The sequence below is a fragment of the Homarus americanus genome, unplaced genomic scaffold (assembly GCF_018991925.1).
Source record: "Homarus americanus isolate GMGI-L3 unplaced genomic scaffold, GMGI_Hamer_2.0 scaffold23578, whole genome shotgun sequence".
Taxonomy (NCBI): Eukaryota; Metazoa; Arthropoda; class Malacostraca; order Decapoda; family Nephropidae; genus Homarus; species Homarus americanus.
Window position 1 is genome coordinate 7,122,712 of NW_024733231.1, and position 19,507 is coordinate 7,142,218.

Consider the following 19,507-nt stretch of genomic DNA (forward strand, 5'->3'; position numbering starts at 1 on the left):
TGCCTGCAGCTGGTTAAAATACAAATGTCACACAATACATCTTGTGCAAGGAAATGAATGGAGCATGACCACTTAACACATGATAAGACTAGGGTGGCCAGACGTCCGGCTTTTGAGCACTCTGTCCTCTGTCCGGCGCTACCTCGAGCTGGACGTTAATTCGTCCTCCTTTTTGTTGTTTAACTAAAAAGAATTATATAGATTACCTTAGGTATACTTAAAACAGCGGGAACTGAAGGCCGTAATAACCTTTAACATATTTTTATTATATGTAGTTGTCGTTGTCAACACTGTTGATGAGCCTCAGTGTACGACAGTAAGAGTCAAGTTGTCGACAGTAAACACGTCTTATGGTCCGAGATAGTCAGTCTACCCAAGGCCGCAGTGGAGAGTGGTTGACTTTTTTGTTCTTGCTTCAATTTGGTTAGCATATGCTGTTTCAGCAGGAGTAAAAATTTTAACTCATTTCTTTCAGTTCTTTATTTATACTGTATAAATGCATGTATGTGATATATAGAGTGCGTTTAAAAAATAAATAAATTTTAGAAATATTACCACAAAATAGCATTCATCACATTGTAGTGATATTTGACAAATCAACAATTCTTCAAAGTATATTTTGTATATTTTATACAACCATTTATATATTTTCAACTCATCATTAAACATGCTTAATTTAGGTCAAAAAATAGGTGTCGCCAAAAAAAAAAAGAAGAAAAAAGTCCTCCTTTTTGAAAATTTGGAAATGGCCACCATAGATAAGACGGTGAGTTATGTTACAGGATTACTGTACTTGTATACTCAAAGTAAGCACAACTAAGTCAGATTCACTTAATATGATGGTCACAAGTAACATACCTGGTACATGAAGGAGATCACAGTCAGTCATGGTACTTCTGGCTGTCTCACATTATATACACCAAGGACTACGCAGTCAGGCTTTTTATGGAAATATTATCAGTCCCAGATATTGTACACATTGTTCTATGAAAATTAGTGCTGTGGCTCTACATTACTTTTTGTAAGGTTAACGTTTATAATGTAATCAGTGTTTGAGGGAGTCGGCCAAAAGTAACAGAGGCTTATTCACAGGGACTCAGAGATTTTGTTGGTTGAAAGGTTTGAACTAAAAAATTATTGAGTTTCTTTATTACAAAAATGACAATTTCAATATAGTCATCAGATTCTCCAGTGACTGTAAATCAAGGAACTATAACTTCTGTTTTGGATTGATGTCTTGTATGTTCACGAGAGGCAAAACAAGGATTGTAGGTAACTGAAACATATCGTCTTAGTATAACTTTCACTACACTTAAATACAGTTGAAGCCTTTAACATACTCATAATCAATCTTGAATGTTTCAGCTTTTGGTAGGCATATATCACATCTGGGCGGAACTTTAGATTTATGGACGACGGCATAATATGAATGAGTGTGGGTATTAATCTACTAGATGCGCAACTGTGACTGTTACAGTCCTGCATTGTGAGGGAATGACTACTGGACTGGAAGTGGACATGCGAGTGTCAACACTCACGCATCCAATATAGATTTATACATACGTATGCAAAAAAAAAAATACATAATTACTGAACAGTATTACTTAAATGTTTGTACTGTATTATCATATTTTTATGATTTATGGTAATTATGATATTTTGATCTGGAAATGTTTGATTTTACTGTCAAGCTGTATGTGTGGTAAAACATTTCCCATGATGAATGGAGGTGCTGGAGCGGCACTCTGGTGCACTGATCCTCTGTCAGGAGATACGAGTTGTGTTAGAGGTGCTGTAATACAGTATAGAGCTATTCACTCTGGCTATACTTTACTGGACTGTATCTAGGGGTGGACTAAGCCCCTGTAAGGCAAGGCTGCCAATACACTATACAGAACTGTGGGTGACATCAGTTTAGGGTTTCCATTGTTGGCTGTTTTGAGAAGCTTGTGAATGTAATGTTCTTGGTTGTACCCATAACAGGTGGTACTTCCAAAGAGCCAGACTGATGGTAAGGGGCTCCAAGTGCCTGAAACTGAACAGGATTCCTGTTCTTTCATTGACACGTCTGCCTACATGGATCGTAAACACGGTCAGGATTATGCTGCCAAGTACAAGAAAGAGTTTGAGGTTAGTTACAACTTTTAAATTATGAGCTTCTTGTTGAGATTATATTTACTTTTACTGCGTAAGTGTATGTTCATACTCTTAAGACATCATGTGATGTAACCCTTTAGAGGGCAGGAGTTTATCTCAGTTGAATAAAATTGTCTGGTGTCAGACAGAATAACATACCTAAGGGCGGTGTGGACCTCAGAAGAGTTAAATTGGGATGTTGTAACTTCCAGTGCTCAAAATTTCAGTTAGCCCAGTTGTGGCCATCAAAATTAGTGTTAGTATACTCCCAGTTGTCAGTTAGGGACATGGAAGGATAACCAAGCCCCCACACCTGGCTAGTGCAGGAACAGTAGCTGCCTTATTACAATTTACCAGTACCCAGAAAATAAGATATCAGGATGAATTCTCCATTTATGTGGCAGCCAATGTTTTGTAGGTCTTTAAAACTGAAGGACAATGAATTCCAAAGAGGTGCATATATAATATCTTTATCGATAAATTAGTGAGGATCATCAAAAATATATCCTGCTATACTTGGTGATACAGTACTAAGGACCTACAGTACAAGGCAGGTGTAGGGTAAAGTTCTCCGGGTATACGAGAAATAAATTTATATAAGTTGCACTAAATGATTCAAAAGTTATACTGTATTGTGATCAGTCATTTATAATGCTTACATTATTACCATATAATAATGTCTTATATTCCTGTTATTTTCCTCAGGCACTGCCATTAGTTGATACTAAACAACATTCCAAGGTGTGGTCAGTGGAAGAAGATACAATGACAGAATCACTCTTGAATGAGGACGGGGTGAATGCTGCCCAAGTTTATTTGCATTATAACTTCTGTGTATACAATCAAGACTCAACACTGCCCGTATTTGATGACCAGAAATTGGTGAGTAAATATAACCACTGTGGGAAATATATAACTTCAGTGAGAAAAGAATTCTCTCTTTAACAGTCCTGGTGAAAGAGGAAATGTTAAACCATGGCATGTACTGTACAGGAAAGTTGCTTGACGGAGAGCTTGTTGCAGTGTTTCTCTAGACTGTGAAGGTATAAGTTTTAGAAGTACAGGTAAGAAGAAAGTGAAAACAACAGTTTTAAAGAACAAAAAGAATGTATTAATTAAGATAATCACTTGAGTAAAGAATAAAAATGTGTAAAAGATTTGAGGGAGAAGGTGTTCAAAGTGTATGTCTGAGATTGGATTTATTAAATGAGTCAACACACATCACTCATTTTGGTGTACTACAGTGCTGCTGGCCATCAATTTATGACTTCAGTAGTGCTTTGTATTTGGAAGGAGAGGAGGAGATAAACGTTAAACAGCTTCAACACCTTTATTACTTTTCTATACCTAAAAGACAGAGGGGGTTGAATTGATGGTTGGACTGACAGGGATTTAGTTAACAGGAGGATGAGTTGATAGAGGGTTGGGTCAACGGGTTGGATTGACCGACTACCATATACTGTACTCTGTGTCTGTAGCTGTTCCGGAAATGCTCAAGATAAATTGGGGACGCTCATGCTATGGTAGGTCTGTCCCAGGTCAGTCAAGCAGAACTGCAGCTCTGACATGACCGGCATCTTTCATGTATCTCAATTTTTTTTTTATAATAGTCTTTCTGTTCTTATAACCTCTATTTATGGACTGTATTGGAAAGTATTATATCGAGGGTCCATTAGATATGAAACCTCCATCCAATGAACAAGTACAGTATACTTTATAGAGATGAAAGTCCGCTGTATTGAGAGTCCGTTAGATGAGAACACCCTCCACCCTATCTCACGGATTATATGGAGTGAAGTCTTTTTTATGGAGGTTTCACCGTACGTATCTCCAAAACTGTAATATTATGTAATATTATCCTCGTGTGGACCTCGGGGACCCCTCTAACAGGATGATGTCTCTGGCAATGGTACGTGAAGTTAAGATTAAAATTAATGAATGGCTAGATCTGTGCCTCCAAGTTAATAGCCACTGATCTACTTACTTTGTTGTCTTACTGATTACCATTGCTGTATACCCACACTGTCTAGATACATTGATAATTGTATATCTGTATGGTCTGCTGTATGTACACATTATATCTACCTCTTCTATATACAACCCGAACTGTACAGTACAGTATACGTATATGGTCTGTACACCCCAGACCATTAGTAAATTTGTTTGGTGATTTTACTAATTATAATTTTGTGTGAATGTTTTCTTTCATATCTTTTATTTATTTTTTTTAGATCCTTAAGGAAATTTCTAACTATCAAGTTGTGGTAATTCAAGGAGAAACAGGATGTGGAAAATCAACACAAATTCCTCAGTTCATCCTAGATGATGCAGCAGAGAAAAACGTCCATTGCAATATTGTGGTCACACAGCCTCGTAAGATTGCTGCTATTTCTCTGGCTCGTCGAGTTTGTACAGAACGTAATTGGGTACTGGGAAAATTAGTTGGTTATCAGGTAAGATTTTGTCATATGAATTTTTGTACATTACTGAAGCTTTTATAACCTAATGTTAATAACCTACTGTTTATAACCTATTGTTTATAACCTACTGTTTACCTTCATCCTTCTGTTGGTCCCATCTGTCTGTCTTGTTCCATCCATCCATTTCAGTCGTAGGTACAAGATTGATGAGTGGATAATGACCAAATTTACTGCACATGGAATTAAATATATAAAAAAAGTGGATTTAAATTTAACTAGGATGAGGTGAGAAAAATTATACCAAACAGTACTTGGTAATTTATTAGATTTATCACTATTCAGGTTATTAGCTGTTAGACAGTCACTTACCTCCTGGCTGACCACTTCTCATTACATTTGCTTATTTTATCCTCTTCACCACTGATCGGCTCGTTCGTCACTTGGGCGATCGGTCACGTCTCTGTTACACACTGTTGGCAAGTACTGGGCATGCACCGGCTCCTGAATGTACCTGAACCCACTCCAGTGTTGGTCAAGTCTTGTCTTGAGAGCTCACACTCGGTGCCGTCACAACACTTGCTGGTAGATTGTTGCAACAGTTCACAAATCTCACTCCGAAAAAATTTGCCCTCACAGTTTTCTGGACTTGCGGCTTCTTCAATCTTGAGCTGTGACCCCTTGTGGGGCGAGCGTCTGCCAGCTCCAAGTAAGGACACTCAACTGAGTAGTGCCCCTTGAGATGTTTTTACACCTCATTGTCACCAGGCACTGGGCTGCACAGAGTCTTGAATGGTCCCAAGCATGTAACCGTACTAGTATAGTTTGGACGACACGAAACTCTTTATACTTAAGGCACTCACGACATTAGTTAATTAATTATTCAGTGAATTATTAATCTGTTCACATCAAATGTTCTAGGCCACAAAATTAGTTCACATGGTCTCACTGATAAGACAATGTTAATTCCCAAAGTCGGAAACCTCCATAATTTGGACGAGCTCTAGCTTTGGGGGGGGTTCAGTTCGCACATTGTTGTTGTGACCACCGCTCCACTCCTGTTTTTTTTTTCATCTGCATTTAGTGGTTCCCAAGTGTATTATTATGGCCTGTAAAGCAAGTAAAGGCAAAGCAACACCACCGAGGACCATAACATCAGCCAGATTTACCATAAGTGCATATTAGATAATGTATAAATGTTACTAAATATAAGTGTGAGTATACGTACAGTACCGTAAGTCCTACACTGGACCTTAAGAGTCATTTGCTACAAAAAAGTAATTGCAGTCTAAATGTATATTGGCAATTTTAATTTTGTTTTTGGAAGGAATTTTTCAGCAAACTGGTGGTTGAAAGCATCCAGGGAGGGAGGGAGGTTACACTTAAGTCAGAATTCTAGATAAGTCGGATAGCCTCAAGCCCCAAATACTCTGACTCAGGAAGGTCTCACAGCTAAAATAACTAGGAGGGATTGATCTGTCTGCAATTTGTATAATAAATCAATTGGATACAATATATAGTAATGTTTGTTTCACAGTTGATATAAGTTGTGGAAGTGAACTATATTAATATTTTTTTAATTGGGGCCAGATCAGAGCTTGGCAGTTGAGTGGGTGCAGCATTTGCCTCCTGTTATGGGGGTCAGTGGTTCGATTCCTGCCTCCTGTGTACCGAAGGCTTCGTATACTATATGCTGTATCCACACTGTCCCTAATGGGCAGTCATGCTTTTGTGATTCACTTGCAATTGGGCCAAAAGTTCATTTAAATTTAGATGAAATATGGATTTGTAAATTGTCTAATTTTGATTGAAAGTAGCTAATATTTTTATTCTTTCAGGTAGGTCTGGACAAACGCACCGACATTGACACAAGACTCGTGTACGTCACGGCAGAAGTATTGGTTCAGACACTAATTAACCAACGCAGTCTTGACAAGTTCACACACATTATCTTGGATGAGGTTCATGAACGAAGCGCTGAGACAGACTTTGCCATCCTTCTTGTGAAAAAGCTGCTTCGTTCTGTTTCTCCTCGGGTTAAGGTAAGGTGAAGGCGTGTGTAAAGTGGCCAAAGGATTGAACACCTTGTACAGTGTGCTACTTGGTATGTACAGTACTCTAGATATTATGGACAAAGACTGTATACCTGCAGGTTCTCCGGAGGTGATCATTTGCTGCTAAATGAAATTCACTGCCATACTAATTGATCTGTTTACTGTAGTCTCAACTCAACTCATGCTATGTAAAGTAAGAAAAATCAGCAACTCCACATTGTTTATATGACACACCAGCTGTGCTAAATGTAAACTACAGGGTAGAACAATTGCAGAATAAAGAGTTAAAAATGTTCATTACTTGAAAGACTTGAACATCTTCTGAAAGTAAGTTCACTTAAGTAACTTAATCAAATTCTTGTTGAATTTACAATTTTGGATACATTAATTAGACGATTCTAAGACATAGATTTGGATAAGAAGTCATAATCTTATATTTTATCTTCTTATAAAGATTTTCTGTACTTACAGATCATTCTGATGTCGGCCACCATTGATACCTTCAAATTTTCTGAATATTTTGCCACTCCGGTCACGGACCAGTTAGTACCTGCACCCGTTATTTCCATAGGGAAGAGGACACGCCACAAAATCATGACCTTTTACTTGGAAGATCTTCGTGTGATCTGCAGAGACAGACCAGTGAGTATTTCATCAAGCAGTTTTATACTTTAAGCTTAAGTGCATTCATAGCAGTTAGCCTTTCATTATTCTGAGGTCAGCAGAAGTTGATGAAATACAGTAAACTCTTGCCATTTGTGATTTTATGGTTTCCAGTTTAGACTTTGTGGCTCATTCCCTTAAAAAAAATGTTTAGAAACACAAAAAGGTAGTTGTATATTACATAACAATTCCTTCCTTCTCATAACCATTCTCCAGGTAACACCATTGTACAGTACCAATAAAAGCAACAAATAAATAAAGAACATAGATACAGGCTTGCTGACTGTTGTACACAAACTCATTAACTCATCTGGGGTTGAGTGTGGGATTATTTTATGATAATATTTCATTAACTTGGCACCAAATGAACCTAAATAATATGGGAATTATGGTGAAATTGCATACTTACTGTGGTTAGAAAGGGGTGGGAAATTTCCGTTGGGTCCAGCCCTGCTACCTGCCCTACTCCGTCTCACAATTCCACTCTAGTTTTTCTTATTTTATACCTACTGTACAGTATGTTTTATAATTTAATTGTTTTATTAATGCTTTTCACCATACATTTAGACTATGCAGTGTGCATACAGTAGACTATGCAGGTATACAATATACACTCGCCAACAAAAGCCCTGTTGGAAAGGGGTGGCTTGAATATATTATGAAATAGATTAAGATGAATGAATTATAGGAATAGAAAACGAATTATATTAAGACACTACACAATACTGTGTATGGATACATAGCCCAGGACTCAGGGGAGGAGGAGGGAGGAAGGACAACTCACCACCTCCCATGCACGTCAGCCCACAATCCCTTTATAACTACAGTATACAATTTCACAATAGTATAGATGACTGTGTCAACTAGTTCCTGTAAAAGTTGTTCTTAGGTTAGGTATTCTTTCAGACTATAATACCCAAGTTACCAAGGATCAACCCAGGAAACCCGAGTATAGATGACGACATGTACAAATTTGTTGTCGAGATGATATCGTGTTTTGACATCTTGGAGGAGAACACCGAGAAGATGGTGACAACAAGGTACACAAGCTGTTTTACTCTCTTTTGGTATTGGTTGATTAACACCTACCTGAAGTGTATGTCTGTAGCCGAGTGAGTGAGGGTGTAGTTATTAAAGTGTTGGTAAGTGCGAAAATGACTATAAGGAAGTGTTGCCATGACTGATAAAGATGTGGGTGTAAAGTGTTGATCAGGAAGTGGGTTTTTTTAAGTGTTAAGTGACTAAGGAAGTGTTGCAATTACTCATGTAGATACTATTATTTATGTGTGAAAAAGTGGATACTGTTTTATGGATGTGGGTGGGAATAGCCTGTTCTGACTGCTCTTACCTTGTTAAAAATATGTTTCTTCTGATTGCAGTTAATTTGCTTTATTTATTTATTTATTTTTTCTTCAGAGGAGCAGTTTTGGTGTTCCTGCCCGGTTTGTTTCAAATTGAATGCTTGATTGACCACCTAGGTGAGAGAGCCGAAAGATACAAGTGAGTTTAAACTTATCTCCAAATTTTACAGTTGGATTTTCTCTCATGTACTGTATAGACTGTAGCAAGTGTTGTAAGTGTTGAATTCTAGATTTATTAAGCGTCTTTGATATAGTAACTGCCTGTGAATTTAAAATTTTTACAAAATATTGCAAAGAAACGTGACATAGGAAACATGGTGGGCTTGTCCTGTGCCTAAGTGATGTATGATCCCAATATGCATTCCTGAAAACCTGTATGATAGCCTGACCAAGTACAGTCTTATCAATGCATCACAACATGAGTACATGGAGAGCAAATCCTGTCTGGCAAACTTATTCACTTTCCTTGAAATGGGAACAGACTACAGGTACATGGACCAAGGCTTACCAGTGGATCTGTTGTACATGAATTTCTCTAAGGCATTTGACAAAGTGCCTCTTTAAGATCCAGGCACATGGCATCACAGGAGATATTGAAGTGAATTAACAAATGGCTCAAAGACAGGCAGCAAAAAGTGGTCATAAATAGAATACATTCAGAATGGAAAAAGTTTCTTAGTGGAGTACCACAGAAACTATCATTGTGATCTACATAAATGAAATGAAGGAAAATATAGCAAGCCACAAAGTCAAGTTTGTGCTTGAGACTGCGAATTGTTTTTTCGCATTACAAAATGTAAGACTGTATGTCATGTAGATTACAACAACCCCAATCACAACTATTTTGTTTATAACATTTCCTGTTATTGTTCATAAGTAAAAAGATCTAAGTATTGTGACATCAGTCACTGAAGGCAGTGCAACAGTGGAAAAAGCCAACTAAGATTTAGGAATAACTTAGATACAAAGATAAGAAAATGTTCCTTCAACTTTATAAGTATCTCTTACATCCCAGTCTGGAATAGTACTTTATACAGGTATGGAACCTCTATCCCCCACAAAAATTTAGCATTCCTTGAAAATGTGCAACATAGAATAACTAAGATGATTCTGGAACTAGCATGTATCACCTTGATTATCCAGGAAGACCGAGGGCCTTGGGACTAACAACTCTTCAAACAAGACTTAATAGGGCAGATCTCATACATTCAAAATCTTGAGAGGGATGGAAAATGTTAACCCGGTCCTTATCTTCATAACTCCAAGGTATCATGAAGAACGAACATAAGCAAATAATTCTTTTCAATGAGAGTGATAGATGTATGGAGCAACTTAATAGCTCAAGTTGTGGAATAGAGACTAGTACTACTGTACACTGGGCTTCAAAATAGCCCAAGACAAGATCATCAAGAACAATGGAGGGATTCTACACAGACCACTGGCATGGGCACCTCTAGTTTGGGTGGCCTTCAGATACAATAGAACCTCATTATTTGAACTAAAGGGGAAATGGGAGTTCAAAATACCAGATACTTCGATATAGGAGTGATTTTATTACTTAAACAAGCCTCACCCGTTAACTATGTTTATTTGCATAACAAAATCAAAACAAAGTAATTTGGTGCTTTTCATAATTACAGTTCGTGTATACACACTACATTCATAATGACACCCATTAACATTTCAGATGGCAGTTGTTTCCACTTCACTCCTCCATCACACATGAGGAACAACAGCTTGCATTCTCAACCCAACCAAAAGGCTTCAGGAAAATTATATTGTCAACAAATATTGCCGAGAGCTCTGTTACTATAACAGATATCAAATATGGTTGGTACCTTTTTATTTAAAGCATAAAAATACTTGCTGAAGGTATAAAAATAGATGAATCATACAGATAATTTTTGTTGATGAGTTTTTAACCTAACCTTATGTAACTAAAGTTAGTATATTTGACTTTACTTAATATAGCCTTACATAACCTTGTATAATCTTAAATAAGCCAACTGCTGTAGAGTATTGTTAACCAAATACAGTCGACCCTTGTTAATTCGGACTAATAGGGGAAGGGTGTCCGTTTTAGCAGATTGTCCGAATTAACCGATTTAGGGGTTAATATTGCATTATATTTCAAAATCATTGTTTTCGTCACGATTTTATCCCACTTTCCACTGTAATACGTACGTAATTTCAGCAAAAATATTACATTTCCGTGAATGTATTATATCAAGCACAGTATGAATAGAATATCATTGTAATATAACAGTATTTAAACCGAAAACTAGTAAAAAAACGAATAACATCTCTCGAACATCGGAAGCTTGGGTAAAGTCTTTTGTTTTCGTCATGTATTTTATCCTATTTTACACTGAAATACATCACGTTTCAGCAAAACTACTATTTATTTTCGAGAATATATTCATTCAGGCACAGTTTAGGTAAAATTTACGTGTGATGTAACAGTTTTTTAACTGAAAATGATTCGAAAAACACATACCCTCTAGCCCTGTTCCAGGAGAGGACTGGGAGAAGCTGTTTGGTGCTGCAGACGATGACAAGGAAAATGATTTGGATGGATTTTAATGAAAATATTCAGAAATATGGTATCATAGTATTTATTCAAGTCAATTAGGATAGAATATTATTGTAATACAACAGTTTTTTAACTGAAAACCAATCGAAAAGCGATTACGGTAACATCTTTTGAACGAAAGAAAGCGAAAGTCTTTGTTTTCGTCACGATTTTATCCCACTTTCCACTGTAATACTGACGTCATTTCAGCAAAAATATTACATTTCCGTGAATGCATTATATCAAGCACAGTATGAATAGAATTCCATTGTAATATAACAGTATTTTAACCAAAAACTATTAAAAAAAACGAGTAATTTCTCTTGAACATCGGAAGGTTAGGTAAAGTCTTTTGTTTTCGTCATGTATTTTATCCTATTTTACATTAAAATACATCACGTTTCAGCAAAACTCCTATTTATTTCTGAGAATATATTGATTCAGGCACAGTTAAGGTAAAATATACATGTGATGTAACAGTTTTTTAACTGAAAACGATTCGAAAAACACGTGTACCGTCTAGCTGATACTCAACAGATGGTGGTGGTGCGTCGTGATCGTTGTAAACAATATGAGGTTGAGGTGGATTACTGGGTACTATATCAAGTGTGAAATATCAAAAACGTTTTTATTACCGGTACTTTTTGTAGATCAATGGGTACTGTGATGCCGTATATGATAAGTTAGCCTGTGCTAAGAACTTCAACATAGACTACTGAAATCACGTTGTAAGGTAATTTAGCCTATTGTAAGTTAGTGAGCTTCATTTGCTGAAGGAACTGCACAACTTTTCATTACTAATTGGTACATATTTTACATTTCCATTGTTTACTGGCAGTAAATAGTAAATATTTTTCATGTCTGAAGCTAAAAGTTGCATCCCCCCCCACACTAGTGGTGATGTTACATTTAACCAAAAAGAAGCTGGTGTTTTATCCAAGCAGTGGGTGGACCAGCATTTTAGCTTAAGGTCCGCGTAGGTAATATTCCTACAAATATAAAAAAAAAAAGTTCGTTCAGATTTTGTCCGAATTACCCGAAATCCGGATTAAAGGGGTCCGAATTAACGAGGGTCGACTGTAGGATGCTTTGGTGTGATAAATCTTTGTGAAACTCAGATACTAAATACTTTTCAGTGATCGACTTCTGCCTGACAAAGGTGCTGACATATGATAGTGCAACTAACTATACTTCACTGAAGATGGACTGGTCATCGCAGGCTTCTTGCCAACAGAAAGCAGGAAGGTGTGGACGGGTCTCGTCGGGAAGAGTTTACCGTCTTATACCACAGTCATTTTTTAGGGTTGGTAAAGAAACACTGCTCCATTTGTTAATATGTATTCCCTGTACAGGGGGTCCCTGACTTACGAATGCCCGCCGATAGAAAAAGGAGTTAAACTTGAAATTTACAGTATTTTATTTACCCGATGATTTATTTTTTGCTTTCATTTACTCTATTTTTTCATTCTATTTCTTCTTTTCTCTTAAATTAAGTGATTTTACATGTATGTAGGGACTTAGGCTATGATATAGTGGGATTTCAAAAATTGTTTTGTAAGTACGGTATGCACATAGCATGTGTTCTGACTTACATACAAATCCAACTTAACCCTCTCAGCCTTGCACATCTCCATAGTGACGTCGAACATAAAAGACAAAAAACCTGTGCTCAGCCTCGCGACGCCAACGTGGCGTCCAATGGACCGTACTTTCAAATAACTCAAAAACTATTCATTGAAACTGACTGAACTTTGGATGCCATTTGACAGACGTCGTTTTCTTTGTGTGGGCCTTATCACCTTCTCCGAGACGGTCTTGGTCGCCGTGTGAGTGGCGTTTGGTGTTGCTCTGGCCATTAGAGCGAGAGGAGGGTGCGCTGCCCGGCCATTAAAGTATTCCACGAGTTTTTGTGTTATGTTATTTTTCCTTATACGACGATATTCTGCATGCTTTGTTCTATATTTTAGTATATAGTACATATCAATGAACATCATAATAAAAGCAAAATAGTTTCAGACAATTTTACACTAGAAGAGGCCCCATTACAATTAATAAAATTCCATGGCAGTGAAATGACCCCTTAAAAAAAAAAGTCAGCAAAAACCTCTGAGGCTGAGCGTAGGTTTTCATGCACTTATGTGTCGCAGGCTCCGAGGTTGAGAGGGATAAGAACGTCCTCAGGAACGGAACCTGTTCATAACCTGGGGAACCCCTGTAATGTGTTTAGATTATATATTAATCTACTGGTTGTCTTGGTTTCCATTTGAATAATTATTGGGTACTGTACTGTAGGTATTTTTCAACGAATAATATTTTTTGAGTTTGAGAGATGCCCAAATTTACTGTGTTTTTGGAGATAGTGGAAAGGAAGAGTGATAAAGGATGAGTGGAAACTAGGTGGTTATGTCATATCCTTTACCCAAAGCACCCAGAGGTCTAACCACTACGTATATATAAATGGTATTATGCTGTATCATATTAGTTGTTGTGGTTAATAGTGTTTTGGTGAATAGGGATGAAGAGATGGTGTAAAAAGAAGAGACAAAAGAAGCCTGTTTTAGTACATTGTGTTTCAGACTCTGCCTTTATATTCAACTCCTGAACTGTGCCGCATACCCCTCAGCCATTTAGTGTTGAAGACCAAGGTGCTTAATATGGGGGAACCTCAGTCCCTCCTGGCTCTGGCTCTTGATCCACCAAACTTGGTTGACATACATCGAACTATCCTCACATTGAAGCAGGCAAGTAAATTGCATACATGATACTTTTGTTATTAATGTTGAACTTTAAGTTTGAGGCTAACAAATGTCTCTTGTTAGGTAGAAATATTGTCTTTACTGCATGAGTGTTTTGATAAAGGAAATAATCAGTTTGATCAAAAAAATTCACGTTTGCAGCTCAAGCTGGCCACATCCTCTGCTGTGCTAGAGTAAAGGTCCAAGAAGCTATAAGGATGGATATTAATGCCTGAGACTACTGATTAACTTAGTGGTCTGAAGTCATGTTAACGTATACAGTATTTACGAAGCAACTTTATTTATATCCATTGCAATGTTTAGCTCACTTTCACAAAGTGCAGAAGAGGTAGCTTTACTTCCCTTGTTGTGTTGTAATTATCAACATAAACAGATGTTGAACTTTTGCTGGTACATGTACTGTAAGGTCGTATATCACTTGTAAAACACTGCACCACCACCATATTCAGTGGGTAGAATTATCAGATGATAACAGTCACCTTTCTCATATGTATGTGCCGTAGCTGTAACATTTTGAGGGAAATGTAGGTCACATTAATTATTAATTCCAACTTTGGTTCTACACAGATACTCTACAATATGTTACCTCACTGAGCATCTTGGTCCTGATCATTTATAACAAAGAATTGCTCTTTTAGAAAAATGGTCACTTGTCCACCTTTTGGAAGATTTTGACCTGTGGCTACAACGATCACTCTTAATGGGTGTGATTATCTAATGGTATCTCTTAAAGTAATGCAGGTGGTAATCATTCCACTAAATCAAATACAGTTATACATCTGGCAATGAAGTGGGTCCCCAGTGATTGGAAAGTGGCTTAAGTGAATCCTATCTTCAAGAAGGGCGATCGTCACTTCACGAACAACAATAGACCGGCGAGCCTGACCAGCATAATATGTAAAGTACTTGAGAGTCTTGTCAGAGATGACGCGGTGGAACATCTACTACGAAACAACCTTGTAAAGGATTGCCAACACGGTTTTATGCCAGGGCGCAGCCTGCACACAGCTGTGCCCGCTGCATGATGTTCTTTAACATACTTACCGATTTTTACTTAAGTTTATTTATCTAAATATAAATTCATATAGGTTGGCTCATTGCTCTATCTATTTTAAAATCAAATTAACAGTATATACTTGCAGAAAGGCATAATATAATGCGAAACAACAAAGCCCAACCATTAATTAAGCAACGGGGAACTAAGTAACCAATCACCGATCACTTTTACATTCATTCATAATTTTTACTACGTAGTATAGTAAACAAACGGCCTTGAGTTGCCAGCTGTCTCCAGCAGTATTCGAAGAATCTTGAACGTGACTGTACATCCTGCTATGGTTGTACAGTAACACAATGTGCTGCAGCCACTAGATATATGCATGATGACACCTGGTCTCCTGTCTAAAAGAATGTGATGAAACAAAGTGTTTCAATATCTTATGACAACTCTTGTTTTGGTCATGTTACATCAAGCACAAGTCTTCCCCCTCACAACATTTCACCCTGTGCTGTATATATGTATTTATTTGTGTATTTATTTAATTGTATTAATTTTTTTTCTTTTGGAACAGATGGGTGCTCTTGCTGTCAAATCCAACAATGAGATATCTTCCCTAGATGGTAATTTAACATTCTTAGGAGAGGTGATTGTCGCTCTTCCACTTGATCCCCGTCTTGCCAAGCTGATTGTGATGGGCTATCTGTTAGGTTGTCTCAGGGAATGTATAATTATTGGTGAGTAAAGATTTCATTCTCATTTAAGATCTTCCATTTTTTCTCTGTTTTCTGCCTCTTTGTCCTACAGGACCCACATGGATTAATTAGGTGGCCATGGTAGAATGGATGCTTCACTTGTAACACTACTTTGACTTAATGGATCATACTGTTTACTGTCAAGCATTGTATGCCTTTTGGTTTTGTCTCAGGTCATTTATGGGGTCCTTTAGGCTGTCATAAAATTATTGTTCGGGATGGGGAAGACAACATATGGTGGGAAGATAGTTTTATAATTTATGAGAGGTGTGTGAGTGCATAGGGTGTCTGGCAAAACTGTCTACATACTGCTTTATAGATTTTATTATCGTGTGAATGCTTCTATTATAACAGCAACATTATTTGCACTTGTGTAAGGCAGTGTATACATTTTTTTATACTCTGTATATTATATGTTACTCCTGTGGAGTAAACATGTGAATCCCTTAGGGCAGGGGTTCTCAACCAGGGGGGAATTTCCCCCCTCAGGTTTTCAGGGGGGGGGGGGTAAAACTGATACTAATATGGAAAAAATAAAAGATTTCCAGTATTATATGCATATTATTTGGAATGCACTTTTTGAGGCAGACAATCTTGGAAAGGAGGGGGAAATGACATTCTGACATATGGTGAAAGGGGTGCATGGGGCAAACAAGGTTGAGAACCACTGCCTTAGGGGGTTACATTTCCAAAGAAAACCACCAATGAGGTTAAATCTGGGAAGTGAAGGAAGAAAAATTTACATTACTTAAGCCCCTTCACCACTGATTGGCCTGTAATCCACTTGGACTGTCAGTCATAACTCAGTTACACATTGTTGGCACATACTGGGTATACACTGGCTCCAGAGTGTATCTGTGCCAGCATTGGTCAAGTCAGGTCTTGAATGATCTAACTCTTGGTTCTGTCACAACACTGGCATATTATTCCAAGTCTTCTGACAGTGATGGCCAATAACAGGCACATTTTAACATTACACAATATTAAATGCAATATACCAGTCTATTTTTTTCCACAAGACATAGTTTTCAATTATCCTTTAGTTTGGTTAGGTGTGTGAAGTATGATTTATCACACTATAATCTTTGTATATTTAATGATGCCTTTACTTTTATTCTATTTATTTTTTATTAACATCAAACACATTTGTTGAATTAGACCCAACTTATCAAATGCTACCTCTCTGTAAGTAGACTTGTAAATTTTATCTGTTAATGGTTATTTGTTTTCTCTACTGTTATTTCTTTTCAGCTGCTGGCTTGTCATTGAGAGGCATCCATGCCCATCCATTCCGAGATGAACTAAATGCCTATCTTTCCAAGGTCTCCTGGTCTTATGGCTCCTTCTCTGATTGCATTGCTGTTCTCAACGCCTATGATGTAAGGACACACACACATTCCTTTTTTATTATTATTATTTATTATCATCATTATTTTGTCTTTTTAACTCATTCATAGTACAATCAGTCCTTGACTTACGACGGGGTTAGGGACCAACGACCGGGTCGTAAGTCGAAAATGCGAAAATAATACATAGAAAATCTAAAATGGGTGTCTCTTTTTCTTCTCGGCACCACGAGAACTTTCACTTTTACGCTTGCCAGCCAATTTAAAGGGAATTACAAACAAAATTTTTTTCAGTACACAGCGCGATCACTAACGTCAGGACTCGAAAATACATAATTTGAAAAATATTTTATACGACTGCGGCTGTCGTATATCCGGCTGGTCGTAAGTCGAGGAGTGGCTGTATTTTGATAGGAAAATAGATGCCTAGACAGGATTGTGTCAGGTGCTGCGTGACCCCACCAGGATTAGTGACCTATTTCAGTTGTGGGTAATTCATCTTTACATTAAGTTTCAAATCAATTAGTGTCAAGTTGTCAACATTTTAGAAGAAACACCAATCTCAGAGGCTGTAAATGTGATGTGACAGGAGTTATGACCTGGCAATAAATTATTCAACCAATTAAATCTCGGAAGTCACATGCCTGAGGTAAGTAAATGTTGCACATAATCTGCACAGCCTGTGCTAAAATAGTTTGGTATGACGTTTGGTTTAAATGCTCGGAACAGATACTTTTCGGGTAACATACCCTAAATTGAATAAGGAGTCAATGATTATATTGCGCTTTTTACCTGTGAATATTGGAAATTTTAATGTTTATTTACATTACCCGATACCCGTAGCTGTGGCAGAGTTTGCAGCTCAGAGGAAAGTTCATTCATCGAGGCGGCCAAACTGAGAAACACTGGGCCAGGCACAGCTATGTAGACCTCGTTGCCCTACGGGAAGTGCAAACGTTAGTGAATGAATTGACAAGTCGTTTGCAACGTTTCAAGATCGAACCTCAAGTGCATAATCCAATCAATCAGAGTCACTGCCTTATTCTAAAGGTATGGTAATGTTTAATATTAACATTTGATTAGGATAAATGTTTGTCTTTTATATTAATTTTTTGAATTAGAGTTAATTCTTTCATCATGGTGTGCCAGTATGCCCACAGGTGTTCATTGGTTCTTGAAACTAATCCAACTGGGTAAAGAGGATTACATGTAAAAAAAAAATCTTTATCTGGTCTTATCCACCAGGATAGTGTAATCTGCTTTGAAATTATATGTCTTCTCTGAAGGGTACATAGAGGGTATTCATTGCTGGTGCTTGTTGTCTTGCAAAATTCTTATCTGAAGTTTTTTCCATGATCAGAAATTGTTAATTCCACATTAGGGAAACAGTGGGACGGGTACTGTATTCAGATGCAATGTGAAGTGAGTGGAGGGATTTCTTCATTCCTCCTATTCCAACACAGTTACAGAAAGGAAGGAACTGTTAGTTTTGTTTAAGATGATCAGAAACCTCTCAGCCACTGTAATGACAGGAAATTGTCAAAAATGGGTTACATCTGTGGATGGCAGTTGGTCCCTGTATTAGTCTCAAGGGATACTGATAAGAAACCTCTTAATCAAACAGAAGGCAGGAAATAAGCCAAAATAATCAGACATTGTACGAATCCAAAGTAGGCTTCATGAAGCATGGAGTGAGTTTAAACTTGCAATATGAAGGGAATCAGGCTGTTAGATCTGATGAGAATGAATGAAAACTCTTGTGTTAATGAATGAAAGGACAGACAGAGGGACAGCCTGACAACACATTAAATATATACATCCCATCTGAAGACTGAGTAAAAACTATCATCCCCACAGATATGCATAGCAAGTGCCTTCTTCCCACACTACTTCAAACGTTACATCCCAGATAACCACGAGGAAGAGATATGTCGGGAACTGAATGGACACGATCCATTTAAGACGGTGGTTGTGGGAGGTCTGCCCCCAGATACTAACATTGTGTATGACCAGCAAATTAGGCAGCTATTTCAGGAGTGTTCACAAAACCTTCGCATTTCCTATGAAGGAAGCAGGTAAGTGGAGATGATTTTCTCATGGTTTGGTAATTATCTCTGGAACAAAAGGAAAAGATCTCTGCTTAAAAATTTAGTTATTCACTTGTAGGTATACAGGGTTTTGCTGCCATCCATAAGTTAGTGCAGAAGGATCAAGGCAAACTACACCAGAGTGGTTAATATGGGTTATTTCACTTTTTCTGGGTTATGCCCTTCAACAGGCTACAGCTTGTAACAAGTACTCTACTGGTTGCCAGTTTGGGAGTTCAGTAGCCTTTGCCAACTTGTGATCCCTCAGCCCAGGGTGCTATATTAACCCAGAGGGTACACCAGTTATTACCAGCTTCCTGCCACACCATTGGCACAAAATGGGTGATTTTTATGCATATATTG

General features: G+C 37.5%; 1 protein-coding gene across 1 annotated transcript in view; it reads left to right on the forward strand.

The window, feature by feature from the left end:
* Positions 1-19,507, forward strand: part of LOC121869494 (ATP-dependent RNA helicase TDRD9-like) — a 57,635-nt gene that overhangs the window by 6,078 nt on the left and 32,050 nt on the right. The window contains exons 3-16 of the mRNA XM_042370848.1: positions 1,984-2,130; positions 2,842-3,018; positions 4,368-4,589; positions 6,392-6,595; positions 7,079-7,249; positions 8,177-8,310; positions 8,687-8,770; positions 10,319-10,461; positions 12,340-12,506; positions 13,780-13,948; positions 15,433-15,693; positions 16,963-17,090; positions 17,901-18,107; positions 18,915-19,132. Coding sequence (XP_042226782.1) covers positions 1,984-2,130; positions 2,842-3,018; positions 4,368-4,589; positions 6,392-6,595; positions 7,079-7,249; positions 8,177-8,310; positions 8,687-8,770; positions 10,319-10,461; positions 12,340-12,506; positions 13,780-13,948; positions 15,433-15,693; positions 16,963-17,090; positions 17,901-18,107; positions 18,915-19,132 — 2,432 coding nt within the window. The remainder of the gene's footprint in view (positions 1-1,983; positions 2,131-2,841; positions 3,019-4,367; positions 4,590-6,391; positions 6,596-7,078; positions 7,250-8,176; positions 8,311-8,686; positions 8,771-10,318; positions 10,462-12,339; positions 12,507-13,779; positions 13,949-15,432; positions 15,694-16,962; positions 17,091-17,900; positions 18,108-18,914; positions 19,133-19,507) is intronic.